Source organism: Ostrinia furnacalis, unplaced genomic scaffold (assembly GCF_004193835.3).
Source record: "Ostrinia furnacalis isolate ACB-3 unplaced genomic scaffold, ASM419383v2 OfSCF3968, whole genome shotgun sequence".
NCBI lineage: Eukaryota > Metazoa > Arthropoda > Insecta > Lepidoptera > Crambidae > Ostrinia > Ostrinia furnacalis.
The window spans coordinates 161,054-174,514 of NW_021134207.1; the positions used below are offsets into that span (position 1 = coordinate 161,054).

The 13,461-nt window shown below is 33.8% G+C and overlaps 1 protein-coding gene and 1 long non-coding RNA gene across 2 annotated transcripts in view; one reads left to right on the forward strand and one right to left on the reverse strand.

Moving 5' to 3' along the window:
* Window positions 1–249: 249 nt before the first annotated feature.
* Window positions 250–2,252, forward strand: LOC114358527 (uncharacterized). The gene is made up of 2 exons (XR_003656380.1): window positions 250–604; window positions 806–2,252. It is a non-coding gene; the product is annotated as an uncharacterized LOC114358527 (long non-coding RNA).
* A 353-nt stretch (window positions 2,253–2,605) lies between these two features.
* GV1 (nuclear protein GV1) overlaps window positions 2,606–13,461 on the reverse strand; it is a 49,704-nt gene continuing 38,848 nt past the window's right edge. Inside the window, exons 2-5 of the mRNA XM_028312507.1 lie at window positions 7,482–7,551; window positions 5,080–5,264; window positions 3,253–3,640; window positions 2,606–2,961 (exon numbers count right to left, since the gene is read on the reverse strand). Of these exons, the coding sequence (XP_028168308.1) occupies window positions 2,902–2,961; window positions 3,253–3,640; window positions 5,080–5,264; window positions 7,482–7,505 (657 nt within the window). The 5' untranslated portion in view covers window positions 7,506–7,551 and the 3' untranslated portion in view covers window positions 2,606–2,901. The remainder of the gene's footprint in view (window positions 2,962–3,252; window positions 3,641–5,079; window positions 5,265–7,481; window positions 7,552–13,461) is intronic.

Genomic DNA, 13,461 nt, shown 5'->3' on the forward strand with positions numbered 1-13,461 from the left:
CATGTTCTGATTCACACTTGAAATACCAAATTATAATGTCACACATTGAACCTAAGAAATTAAACTTATTAACAGCTGTAAATAATTAATTATTAAGAATGCACCCTTTTATAATATCTTCATAGTTCGATTATGAGAATAGTTGCGTTTTATTAGAGTCAAATTCAAATGAGAAGCCATAATGTATTTCAATAAAAAATGTATTTTATTTTACATATTTACAAGCATTAAATTGAGAATGTNTTACAGCTAATGTATAAACAAATAAAAATATGTAAATACACACACATAAAAATATTAAGGAAAACATAACAACTTTTTGTAAGTTTCAAATAAACGATAAATTTCAACCAAAATGCACTGGAGTTGATTATAAAACTAATTTCATTATGAAAATAATAGTAAGTTATACAAACTTAGACTTAAGAAATATTGGATAAGACTAACTTTCTTTTTAAAACGGCAATACAAAAGTGAAATGTAGGAAAGTGTCTTCGTGATTTTCTTTGTACAATATATTATTATCTAGTCGGTCAACCAATATGTGAGGGGAAAGTTACTAACGACCGAAGAATTCCTTTGAAGTCGCATAAATGGCAAATAGGTTTTCAAAATAAGCTAAAAAGTTATTTGTCACGGTCTCTGAATACAGGGTGTTGATTTCAATCCTCGCCATATTTATTTAGGTGCTCTAGTATCTAGCTCTAGCATTATCCACCAAAAAAAATTACAAACGAAAGTGGAATTTTTAGCGAATTTTTTTTTTTGCGAAGAATTCCTTTGAAGTCGCATAAATGGCAAATAGGTTTTCAAAATAAGCTAAAAAGTTATTTGTCACGGTCTCTGAATACAGGGTGTTGATTTCAATCCTCGCCATATTTATTTAGGTGCTCTAGTATCTAGCTCTAGCATTATCCACCAAAAAAAATTACAAACGAAAGTGGAATTTTTAGCGAATATTTTTCGTGTGAAATCAACTTGCCTACTGTGGCTCTCAAAACTGCAATAGTTTACACTGCGGCACCATCAAGCTACGCGGATCGCTCGCTTATCATATCGGATAGCCTACTGAAGGAAGCCACGTAAAGTAGGTAGTGTAAATAGGTATTTTTCTTTGACTAACTAAAGTTAAAGTTCGTTTTAAATTTTTTTACTGATTCGCGATCAGAATAAGCCACTTAATTATTGAAATAATAAGCCACTTAATTATTGAAATCAACACCCTGTATAGAGACGGTATTTGCTTTGCTCTACAAAGACGTATTCATAATTACTCCAGCTATTATCAATGCTCGCACGATACCATTGACTGGCAAATGGCATAGTGAAATGTGGAAGTACATTGTCATTATGGGCCGAACAATACATTTTATGTAACATTTAGATTGTTGGCAGTATGAAGTCGAATTGTCGTTAAAGGTTACCATCATTACTGTTATGTGATTTGCGAACTTCTCGGAAGTTATTGCAGCCATTTCTAGAACCTCTTTCGTTTTCATTACCTTTTTATCATCCAAAACAATATCACTTATTTAAAAATCAACTTAATGTTCCTTTACAATACTGCCGACAGCCGAAATTAATCCAATTAACGTTACTTTTTATATTTACAAACTAATAACTACTTCTATCGATACTTATTCGTTTTAACTGCAATAGTTTCACGTCAGTTTGGTTGTTATATAAAATTTAATCAATTAAGATCATAAAATTGCTTGTTATAATAACACTTGAAAGTTTTAATGGCGCCAAAAGCTGTTGCAGTTAAAATACGAACTTGTCAAACAATAAAATGTTAATTAAAATTTCATCGGATAAACTGAAGTTCTACAGTGCTGATTGAAGGATAAGGATTGCTTTATAATTGTTTTAAAAATACTGAAGACAATGAATTAGTTGCGTTAAGTTCCATTCTTAAAAACGATGAACATTAAAGGATTCAAGATAATTATGACCCAGTCCTAATTTTCGGTTATCAGATCTGCGACACCGCTACAACATCGTACCTGACACCTTTGTTTCACTCCAAATTGATAACATCTCAACTAATTCAGTGGTTTCAAAATTTAAATTTTAGTAAGCTGTGCCCGCGACTTCGTACGCGTGAAAATAGTTTGAATAATATTTCCCGTTTTTTCAACATTTTTCTTTACTGTTCCGCCCTTAAGTTTAAGCCTTCGTAGATTAATGGGCTATCCAAAACAAAAACAGTTTTCAAATCGACCAGTAATTTATGAGATTAGCGCGTTCAACCAAACAAATAAACCAAATGACATTGNCTCGGAGGCGAAAGCAGGATAATTACTTTTATTGGTTACTCTGCAATGCCAAACAACATAACATGTAAAAATATCAAATCATTTTAGACAAATATATTTTCAACTTAGACTCGTCATATCTCAGAATTCCCATATCTCACAACATAGCGATTTAAGTGAATATACCTACAAGTATAAAGCTTTGAAATAAAATACGTTTCATCTTTGTCCGCCGTGGGGCATTTTCTCATATTAAAGTTCCCAATGTCCTTTTCAGCTTTATAATATTAGTTTAGATTTAGTTAGCAAACAACATAACGAACAGTTTTGTGTTTATTCGAGTTGCATAGATATAAAATATTTCTTCTGGCACTTTTATCTTACAATATAACTAACTAATGACATCACAGCGATTAGTTTAAATACTTAGCTACCTTAAGTTGTTTGATCTGCGATGTTTATTTATACAGTATGGCTCCCGCCAGAATTAAAAACCACAGGGTTTGAAACTCGAGAAAATATTGTTCTCTTACTTTGTCAGCTACATTATTGACCCCCGAAATTAAGTTCAAATAATTCAGATTCCTGTTGCATTTCAAAATTTTCAATTCTGGCTAGACTTAAATTACAAACTAGACTAAAACTACAGATGCCGGGAAGGGTAGTACGCCGGCCACTGGTAAACTACTGGAAGTACGACGCTCTAGAAAAAAAACATTATTAATAATAATATAGCAGGCTTTCATAAGCATGATTTGTTTATGTTTAAATACGAGTATATTAAGATCAAGTTTTTAAGCAAGAAGTAGCAAAATGTATGAGTAACTGAATATGGTTTGGAATTCCATATAAACAGGTATGCCTGTGAGATAAAATTCAAACTCGAATAGACAAGAACACATATCTATTTATGATGCGATTTTAGCTGACAGATTAATTGATTCAAATAAATTGTATAATAAATCTAAACCTACACTTTGATACGTCAACTTACTTCTTGCGTATGTCTGACAGTCCTCTTCGCCTGATCCTTTTCATACTTCCACTGAAGATCGCTGCTGGAGTCTTCGTTACCAGTGTTCACTTCGTTGGTCGCTATCTCGTTCTGTTTCGCATCTTCTGCCTTGAACCGGTTCTTCTGGTCCGTAATGTACGTCGGCACGAAGTATCTGATCCCAAAACCGGGTAGACTCTGAGAGCTGAGTATCTGGGATGGGGTGAAGTAGTTCTTCACTGGTTCAGCTTTTACCGGTCTTGGGTCTTGACTCGGAATGTAGGACTGGACGAATCGTTGCGCATTGTTGAGAGGCACAGGAGTGGGTGGCGGCGAGTTGTAGATGATTTGAGTGTATCTTGGCTGAGGTATGAATAGCTGAGGTCTCCTGCGGAAGAATGGTTAAAAATATTGTAGAAATATGTTTGAGGATGTTTTAAATCTTAGTAGTTAGTAAAGGGATATCGCTTATTATGTGTTGCAAGAAATATATCAAGCAAACTGATACTATCAAGCAAACCTGTTAAATTTTTTTTTTGCTGAATTATCTATGCACCATACAATTTACTTCAATAAATCACAAGTATTTTACTTCCTCCCTTAGGCTATAGACCCACAATTTTATGCCCAATGCGAAGGAAAATCTTCGAGATGATTATTTCGTCCCACTTGTATCTATTAACCTATGAATGGAACAAATATGACTTAATAGTCTTTGGTTATAAATAACCCATAAATAAACAAGTCATTTGGTCTACAAGCCTATTAATTCACACTTTATAATACGAAAATACATATGGATCTGGCACAAAATATGTAAAAGGCTATCTCAATATTCTCGATCGTTATTAGAAGTCAAGGATCGCAAAGTAGCTAGGCGTTGACAGAAATGAGTTAATAATATGAAGGAATGTTGAAGATATGAATAAATCAGTATAATCAGACTATAGATGGTGATTTTCATGTAACAATAAAGTGTCAAGATCACGGTATAAGAATTAATTGTGAGCATGAGTTAACCGAATAATAAAATTATTTTATCAACAAATGTGAGCATGAGTTTACCGAAATATTATTTATTCAATAAAATTGAGCAAGCAAAGGACCTAATAATTATTGCTTAGCGCCTCTAACAGCTGAGCTACTTAGATGTTGGTACTATAAAAATGTTTCAATCAAAACAATGTTATACCGTTGTGTACACTGTACATTTGAGGCAATACATTAGATTTCACATACATCAAAAGAGAACACTTTACTGAAATAGGTTCCCGGAGTAAAATGGGTTTCGTAACGGTGCGCATGAGGGTCAGACGTATCATTGGGCTTTTCTTCTCTACACGGCTACAATACGAGATGTTTGTACTAAATAGGGATGTTATGGATAAGTGGTTTCGGTTATGGATACGGTTACGAATATTTTTTTATTTCAGATATCCGAAAGTTTCGGTTACGGATAATTATGTGCTAAGTATAGAATGCAAATCCCAATAGTTGTCCAACACAGTTCATGCCTTACAAATACATAGAATGGGTACAGAAGAGATTTCTTTGGCATCTGTCACTTCTTTTGATCTCACAAAGAAGCTTTTATCTTATGGGGAAAAACTCATGTACTTCAAAATGCAATCATTAAGCGTAGGGACTTGCTTCACTCTGCCTACATCCGAAACTATCCTAAACCTTTGAATCGGTTATGGTTACGGATATTTTTTTATTTCGGATATCCGAAAGTTTCGGTTACGGTTACGGATATCCATAACATCCCATACTAAACATGCATCATGCATCAAAGTTCAAGACTTTGGATCAAAATTGGTTTCTTACCAGTGTGCGTTAGGGTCGGGCGTGTCATTGGACTTTTCTTCCCATACAGGCGCCGGGGCACGGTACGGCTGCGGCGTCGGCAGCGTCGGCTCCGGCGTAGGTGGCACGATTGGACCGTCATTGGTCCCAAACTTCACCATGATCGCGTTTGCGCATGGTGCGCATACCATCAGGCACGTCAGCAACTGCGAAAGAATAAAAAGTAATATAACTAAAGGGGCCGATAATAATGAGGGGCTAATATCCACGGCAGTAATGACTCCATAGAGCGTCTCGTAGTGCAGGGAAAAGTTGAGGGCACCAGGCCACGTGGTAAATCACCAATGAGATGTACGGACCAGATCAAGGCCGCAACTAAGTGTTCGGTTAACGAAAGTTCCCGGAAAGCTGCAGTCCGCGAGGAATGGCGTCGTATTACGAGGAACATCATCGTGATTCACAATAATGACCACGACCACTCCGATAAAACTGTACTGAGAAGAAGAAGAATATCCACGACGTGGAAGCTTCGGCTCCTTATAAGGTTTTCGTGGGGATGCAGTGAGCTTACCATGATTTTACGTTAGTAGGTAGGTGTTTTCGCTAGCGAGTGCGTCAAAACATGTATGAAGATTTTAGTTCTTGAAAGTAATTCCTAGAGGCACTGTACATTGTACAATCTAGCATACACTACATAGCTAGCACCTAATATAAACTCATGATAAGCCTGCTAAACCTGGTATTGTAGTAGTAATTTATTAAATCAGTAACCTGTATTATACTAATTTAACAAATTGCGAACCAAAAATATTGACGTTTCAATTTATTTTTACTTTATTTACGTGCTCGTAAAATATAACGAAATATTTACTTCACTGCACGAAAATCTTGCAGACTGAAGGTACGACCAATAACTAGCTTGGTGGGTGGTATCGAAAGTATGCTTTAAGCTTTCAGGCACGAGCTTTTGCAACACAATTACTCGTTTAAGAGTGCTCACTTAGAATTTAAGCAATTGACTCCAAATGAGTATCATCTTAGCTGGAGTTATGGGTGAACTAATTGACTCTTCGTGAAGTTAAGACTGAGTTGTCTAAGAAACGCGATTTTAACCTGTATCTTGCAAAAGAAGCTGCCATTTGGTACAAAGCAAAATTACTTAAAAAGCTACAGAGAAGCTACATAGTATTCTTAATAAAATGTGCCCATTAGAAATAGAACTTTAGATCAGATTACTATAGTACGTACTACCAAATTAATCAAATTTCTATTTTTCAGACAATGTATAGGGTTTGAAACAGTTGCTGTAATGAGTGCAATGTAGGTACCTAAAACCGGAACTCATTTCGTAGTTAATATTAGACGCAAAACATTATTCCTCATAATAAGTAATGGGGGCGCTCATTGCGCTCCCTGTATCCCAATTACTTCATTACATTGAAATATGAGTGTCTGTCAAAGCTAATAAGTTCCGCATGATCTAATACTTATCTGTTTGCAAAGCAACAGTAGGCGAACGCAATTTATTTGTAGCAAATCCCAAGAACATTGATTTAACGCCATTGCCCAACGCTATGATTAACATGGAGAGATAACTTAGGCCCCCCTTGAATCCATTCCCAAGAGTACGCAAAAGCATCCGCTTTTTAAACTAATTCTAAATCAATTAAAGCCAAATCAAGATCACCTATCTTAATCTTGCGACCTTCGTTTGTTTTGTATTCCCACGACACATTGAGTTGTTAAGTAAAAATACAAGATTTTACACGAAATTTTGTCTATTAAATGGTAAGCAAGCGTTGCGTAGCTCAAGTTACCGTGGTCCATTGTTTATGTAGAGTTGGCACACACTTTTGTAACATCTTTCCAAAGATACGCTAAAACCAGACGTATTAAGGCGTTATCAGGGAATCTTGACGATTTTATTATCAGCTTCATTTAAAACTGTTNCATCGCAAAAAGTTCAAAAAAAAAATCTTTAATTTTAAAAAAAAAATTGGCACAAATTTAAGAATGGCCCTTGTAAATAATTTAACGGGCCGTGATTTATTTTGTAATCACTTAAGCCGAGGGAATCGGCTTCTGTTTGAATAATCTGTAACATTTGTTTCGATTGTGTTTTGTTTTCATATTGTGTTCCACCGGTGGAAGCAACCAAATGTACCAGTAATCAATGTCCACTCCATTTTTTACACAGAGTAGATATGAATTTTGACTAAAAGAGAGGCTTTAAAGCTCTGCTTAAGGCTATTATTTGAAGAAAAAGCCAGGTAAAGCTCTTACGTCTAGCATTCCTTTACATCCAAAAGCACTGAAATAATTTGACAATAATGATTATGAGGATGATTGAAAACTGCATATACCTAAGTACCTTTTTTTTAGATTTAAACTTAGATTACATAAAATGCATCATAAATACACACCTGTAACCTCGCCAAAAACCTCATGTTGATTTTATTAACGCGTAGTTACTCTATCATTCGTAGAGTCACCCTGAAACAAAGATATGAATAAATTAGCAAACAGTTTTACATATTAGGTATATTAATTATACATTAGTTTTCTTAATTATCTTAAGCTTAGCTGTTATAAAATGACGATAGACGAGCTCAATATCATATTTCAAAATAACATAGAAAATTCTAAAATACGTAGATACGCCTAATCAGACTAAAATACTCGTACTTAGCCGTAACCATTTTTGATTTCATTTCATTTGATATATCGAGTTCCAAACTTATACCAATCACAAATATGGATCTATATTGTATTGAGTATAGATTCATACTGTTAGTAGTTTATTTCTTAATACAGGCCTTAGCAGCTACAATAATTACGTTAATATTTTAATTTGATTCATAACAAAAACAACGGCACTACATTCACCGGCTTTGCATAGTTTAACATTTACATATAACGAAGATTATGGCCGAAAATTGCAGATGTTATGAGGAATGGCTTACATTACGAAACGAGGCGTTTTTAAATACAGCAGATATTTTTTATAAATCAAATATACTGGTAAAAACTAGGTGTTCATGTTAAGAATCAGAGAATATTGCTTTAAGTACTAATAACTGCATGAGTGAGTGTTTATTATTGTATTTGTTTTAAAGTTAATTGTAATATTAATAATTGTTTATTGGCAATTTTGGATACTATGTGGCATTTTAGACAAAACTCATAATTATACTAATTTATATTTTAGATTTTCAATTTCGCACTAACCTAAATGTGACGTTAATGTTTTCCAAATGATAAATTGGGCGACTTTCAAAACCAAAGACCTTCTAAATTAGTCCAAAAACATATTGGCTAATGTGCGTATTTTAAATGTGTGGTGGTCATCCATAACTAACTAAAGTGTTGAAACCGAACTGATAAAGAAAGGTTAGCAAGTCCAATCTTTTTGACGCATCACAATATAAGTTAATAGAGCTTGAAATTGCGTTTAACGCTATTTGATAGGATGATAACAAAGCCTGTTAGCGCATTTTGCAACGTGACATTAGTTATAGAGATGATACGGATAAACAAACTGGTCCTTTGCAATATGTCAGTGGTTCTCAAACCTCTTCAAGAGACCCAATTTAACCCTTCAAAACGTCGTATAGTAATGACATAATACGTAGTTCTCTCAAACCTCTTCAAGACTTTAGAAACAAAAAAAATAGTTTTTCTGGAAAATAATCATGCACTTAAATATTCCTTATGTGATACGTTGTAATTAACTACTTGCGTATTGTTTACATGATTTGAAGTTTTTTGAACCTGTATAGTATACACCTGCGCTATGACATAATTATATATTTTTTTATCGTCAATAGCTTGTCTTGAGTTTGCTACTTGAGCCTTTGTAGTCCAACTAGGAAAATTGTAAAGCACTTTCCCGTTACTATGAATAAGAAAATCATATATTATAATAATTTAAGAGAAATGAAGAGTTGAGTACCCCTCTTAGAGGCATTATCTATGGAACCCTAAGGCTCTGTAGACCACACTTTGAAAATATTGGCAATAACTAATATTTGAAGAACGCAATTCTAGGAACTACACCGACACAAATACGTGTAGCTTTTCGCAGAATATTCTTAATGACTTCCACAGAAAGGGTACGGAAAAGTGTGGTTAACAGTTAACAATAAAAAACACTTTTAGTAACGTTAGGAATAAGTAAATTATTCATAAATAAATAAATAGCCTGGATTCTAAATAAAAATACACTAAGTTTTATTTAAAGAATTTACTTTGATAAATAATACAATTGCATGCAATCTTGCAACTAGAACATATTTATTAATTGATTTCGTGATTGTACATTTGCTTGATATGTAATGAAGTAAAAACATTATTGCAAAGGCAATAAATAGTACTTATTTATTAATTAAAACCTGGTGCTTTTTATATTGACATGATAAATATGAAAACTTTTTTTTAGGTAAAGCTAAAAATATGTTAGAAAATAATAAATTAATCAATGATTTTTCAAATACATAGTTCCTTCTAGTAAATAAAATTAATTTAATTACAATCGTAAATTAAATAGCCATATAATATGAATAGTAGTTATAAGACTTTGACATTGAAATGAAAACTTTAATTGAAATAGTAATATTTAAAAATAAGTTCTTTATTGTATTTAGTTGTTAATTAATTTGAATGAAAAGTAATAGGTACATTTAACAACTTAACACCCACTTTTCTTTTCAATAATACAGCACTTAACTTCTATTAATTAAAAACAATCAAATACATTAGGATTGATCAATCAAATACATTAAGATCAATGCATTAACCAAAAGAATCGTAACTACGGTGTCATTTTGAAACAGTCGAACTTAATTATATTGATCGATGGAATGTATTCAATATTTTAAGCTTATCGTCCATATTAATGATAATGATGTCTTAAAAGTTTAAAAGATCTCACTGATGTTAAATTTAAGTACTTTTGTAACTGTCATTGATTGTATCATTCGGACGCCTTTTTGGGAGGTTTTAATCGAGAAATTTAATGGGCACATAAAATTAAAGTGCAAGAGATAGCTCCAAATAAATGCGCTTAAATACATATCCATGGAGAAAATGGGTGTTCGAAGTAATAAGATGGAGTGCTTAATTTTAATTGTTTCCGTTTTTACAGCATTACAGAAAATTAACTGAGTGTTTTAATGAGTATCCATCGATAATTGGTGAGACACTCGGTAACCTTTGAGACACTGTAATTTTCACACCAATCATTATACACATTTATCTTTCTTTAGGTGATGTTTTTCTTTCTGTCTTAACGAAGTAATGCATATAATTTTGCGAAGTATAATTCAAGCGATGTAAGCCTTAAGTAAGTCATTACAGATGTTAAGGTGAAGGAGCACTTGCGCTTCGTAATCCATTATTCTTAAACTTTTAAAAGTCCACATAATCATAGATCACATTTCTGAGGGAATAAAGTAGGTCATTTCTGATTCGATCACGCAGGGAAACTCCGAGCATAGCCCGCTCCATCGCCCTTTGGGTGACCTTGAGCCTTCTTATGAGTGGGCAGGCCTCCTACTAGGTGGACCGACGATCTGGTAAAGGTCGCGGGAAGAGCCTGGATGCGGGCAGCGCAAGACCGTTCATTGTGGAAAACCTTGGGGGAGGCCTTTGTCCAGCAGTGGACGTCATTTGGCTGAAACGAACGAACGAACGAAAGTAGGTCATTTCAGTAAAGTCATTTTAGATGCATTGTTGTAGGCATAATTATCAAAGACCGGCTTTTTACGAAATGATATTTTAATATTTATTTGTTCATATAGGACCTATAAGTTTACATTATTGAAGAAGAAAATAAAGGACAAATAAATATAATATTTATTACTATAATCATAATTAGGCAACCAATTCAACCTTCAACAAGAGCTTCCAAATACAAAATAAAATACGCAATAACGCAAAAGGGTAAGTAGGTATGTATGTATTTATTAGGTATAATGATAACCTTTGGCAGAACGTACATATTAGCAAAATTAGCTTCGCAATCAAATTACTGTGAACTTCAACCCGGCTCTATTAAAAAATACTTTTCAATTGCATCCTTAGGTACGAAACGCGTGCCGACATTTTCGTAAACTCATTTTGTAAGACAGCCGTAAAACCAAATTAACATCAGCTTACTCTAATTCACATTTGAGTCCAGCCAATTTTGTTCGGTTCATTAAAATTTATGTCCAATACGCCTAATCTTGGGAATTTATCAACTTATTGGAAGCTCGATTTACGCTCACATAGTAATTTGTGCCCAACGTCAGTTAGACAAGATGAAATAAATTAAATTACGTTCGTGTTTCGCTGTAATTTCCAAACTTGGAGTTTTATACCCCAATAAGTGTGAGAGAATTTGTCATAAATTGACCACTGAGATGTCTTTTAGAGTCCGCGGTATCTCTTTACGTTACTACGCAGAAGTATCTAGGATAGCGCCGTTCTCGAAATATATTGAATACCTACTTTACCCACTACCTACGAATGAGACTGAGAAGCAAAAAGATCCATAATATTTAACCTGCAAATATTTAAAATTGTATTGTTTCAAACACAGTCCTATTGGCATTTATTGAAAGCATAATTATTATTATGCTCCTGCTTGCCGAAAAAGTGTTTAACCTCATCGAAATAAACTACATAATATTTATAATTTGAGGTTTGGTAAATAACCATTTTTAACACAAAATCTTGCTTAAAATTCTCAAAAGTAGATTATGAAATACCTACATTCGATGATCCTACCAAAATTAGGCCTCGTAATCTGACATTCAATACTTAGTTTACGATGCGCAACGAGAGAAAATAAGGCGAACTGGTATGCAATGCAAATCGAGTTTATTGTGTATAAGTACACGCGCGGGCGCACGCGAGACCCGCGTTACCAAGTTTAAACAACATTTTTAGCTTTAAAATACTAATGTGAAGCAAATCTTAGCTAAGACTATATTCTCGTAGAAACATTAAATGTAAAGAAGTTTAAAAAATATTAATAGATCCATTTTCAGGAAGAAAATTACAACTACATGTCGATAATACAGTTGCGGGATCGAATCTCGCTAGGTGTTAATGAGTAGAGCCAAATTGTACCTAAGATGGTCAGAACCAATCGCTTGATCCATTATTGAGCATCGAGTTTCAATATTTGGACTAATCACCGACTTAAGTTTAGATAGATTTAGATATTTATTGATAGCTTATTAAACTCGTATTATGAATCTATTTCACTATGCTTATGTCTAGTCGCTAAGTACTTATTGCAGCTTATGAATTCAGTGCTTGATTTGCAGTTTTAGTGTTTCCGCTTTACGAATTCATTATTCACACACCAATAAAAGATACTTCAAAGTTAATCGATTCTGCTACGCACTGTTAGTTCCATTGAGCGCATCAACTCGCATTCGTCAGTATATTCAATCCCAGGATTTCAAGTCAATATTTATTTTACAGCGTCCGTGTTTTAACAATGCCAATAATAACAATATCCGCTCATCTGCTAGATACTTTGTGCTATTATTATTTTATGTTTTTTGGAGTAATCGTTCTATAATCATATAAGTATAAACGTTGGCAAACGGCCATGGCTATAAATTCCTATAGCAGCAGCTGATTAGTGCTTATGACGAATACCTAACACGTCATAGGTGATAAATTGGAATTGAATGCATAATAACAAAGTTTACTAATAAATAAATAAATAAATACTACGTACAATCAAAGACAATATGTCACTGTTTAAGTGTATAGGGTTGCAACTGTCTAATTAACGTTTTATTAAAATAATTATTTTAATTTCAAAGTACATATTTTTCATAAAGCGATACTCGCTGGTGAATCCCTGTAATAATTATAGCCGAGCCTTCCAGGAAAGCAGTATTTGTCATGAATATCATTGGTTTGATAAGTTCCTTGCTATAAATTTAAGTCTACCACTAGTTCCTGTACCTCTATTACGAAAAACTTTCGAGTTCGTTTCGTTTGCGTATTCAAAGTGCCATCGAAATATTATAGCCGCCCTAGGGGGCGCTGTTTAATTTTTCATACAAAATTTTTCGATGGCACTTTGAATACGCAAACGAAACGAACTCGAAAGGTTTTCGTAATAGAGGTACTGAAAATGTGGCGATATCAGTCAAATTCAGCTGTCATTTCGTCATGTCAAGACTTCATATCAGGATGTCATTTATTTTCGACTAAAGAAGGCTAGATGTTGCCAAATAACACGACGCACAACATGTTACATCAGGTGACCTAACAATGTGTCATTCGTTAATCGAATTTTAAGTCGTTACCTACCACATTAGGGAGTCAGTTCACGGACCATCTAGCACGGTTAGTGCAAAATCCACTTTACCAAACTTCATGATACGAATTAGATAT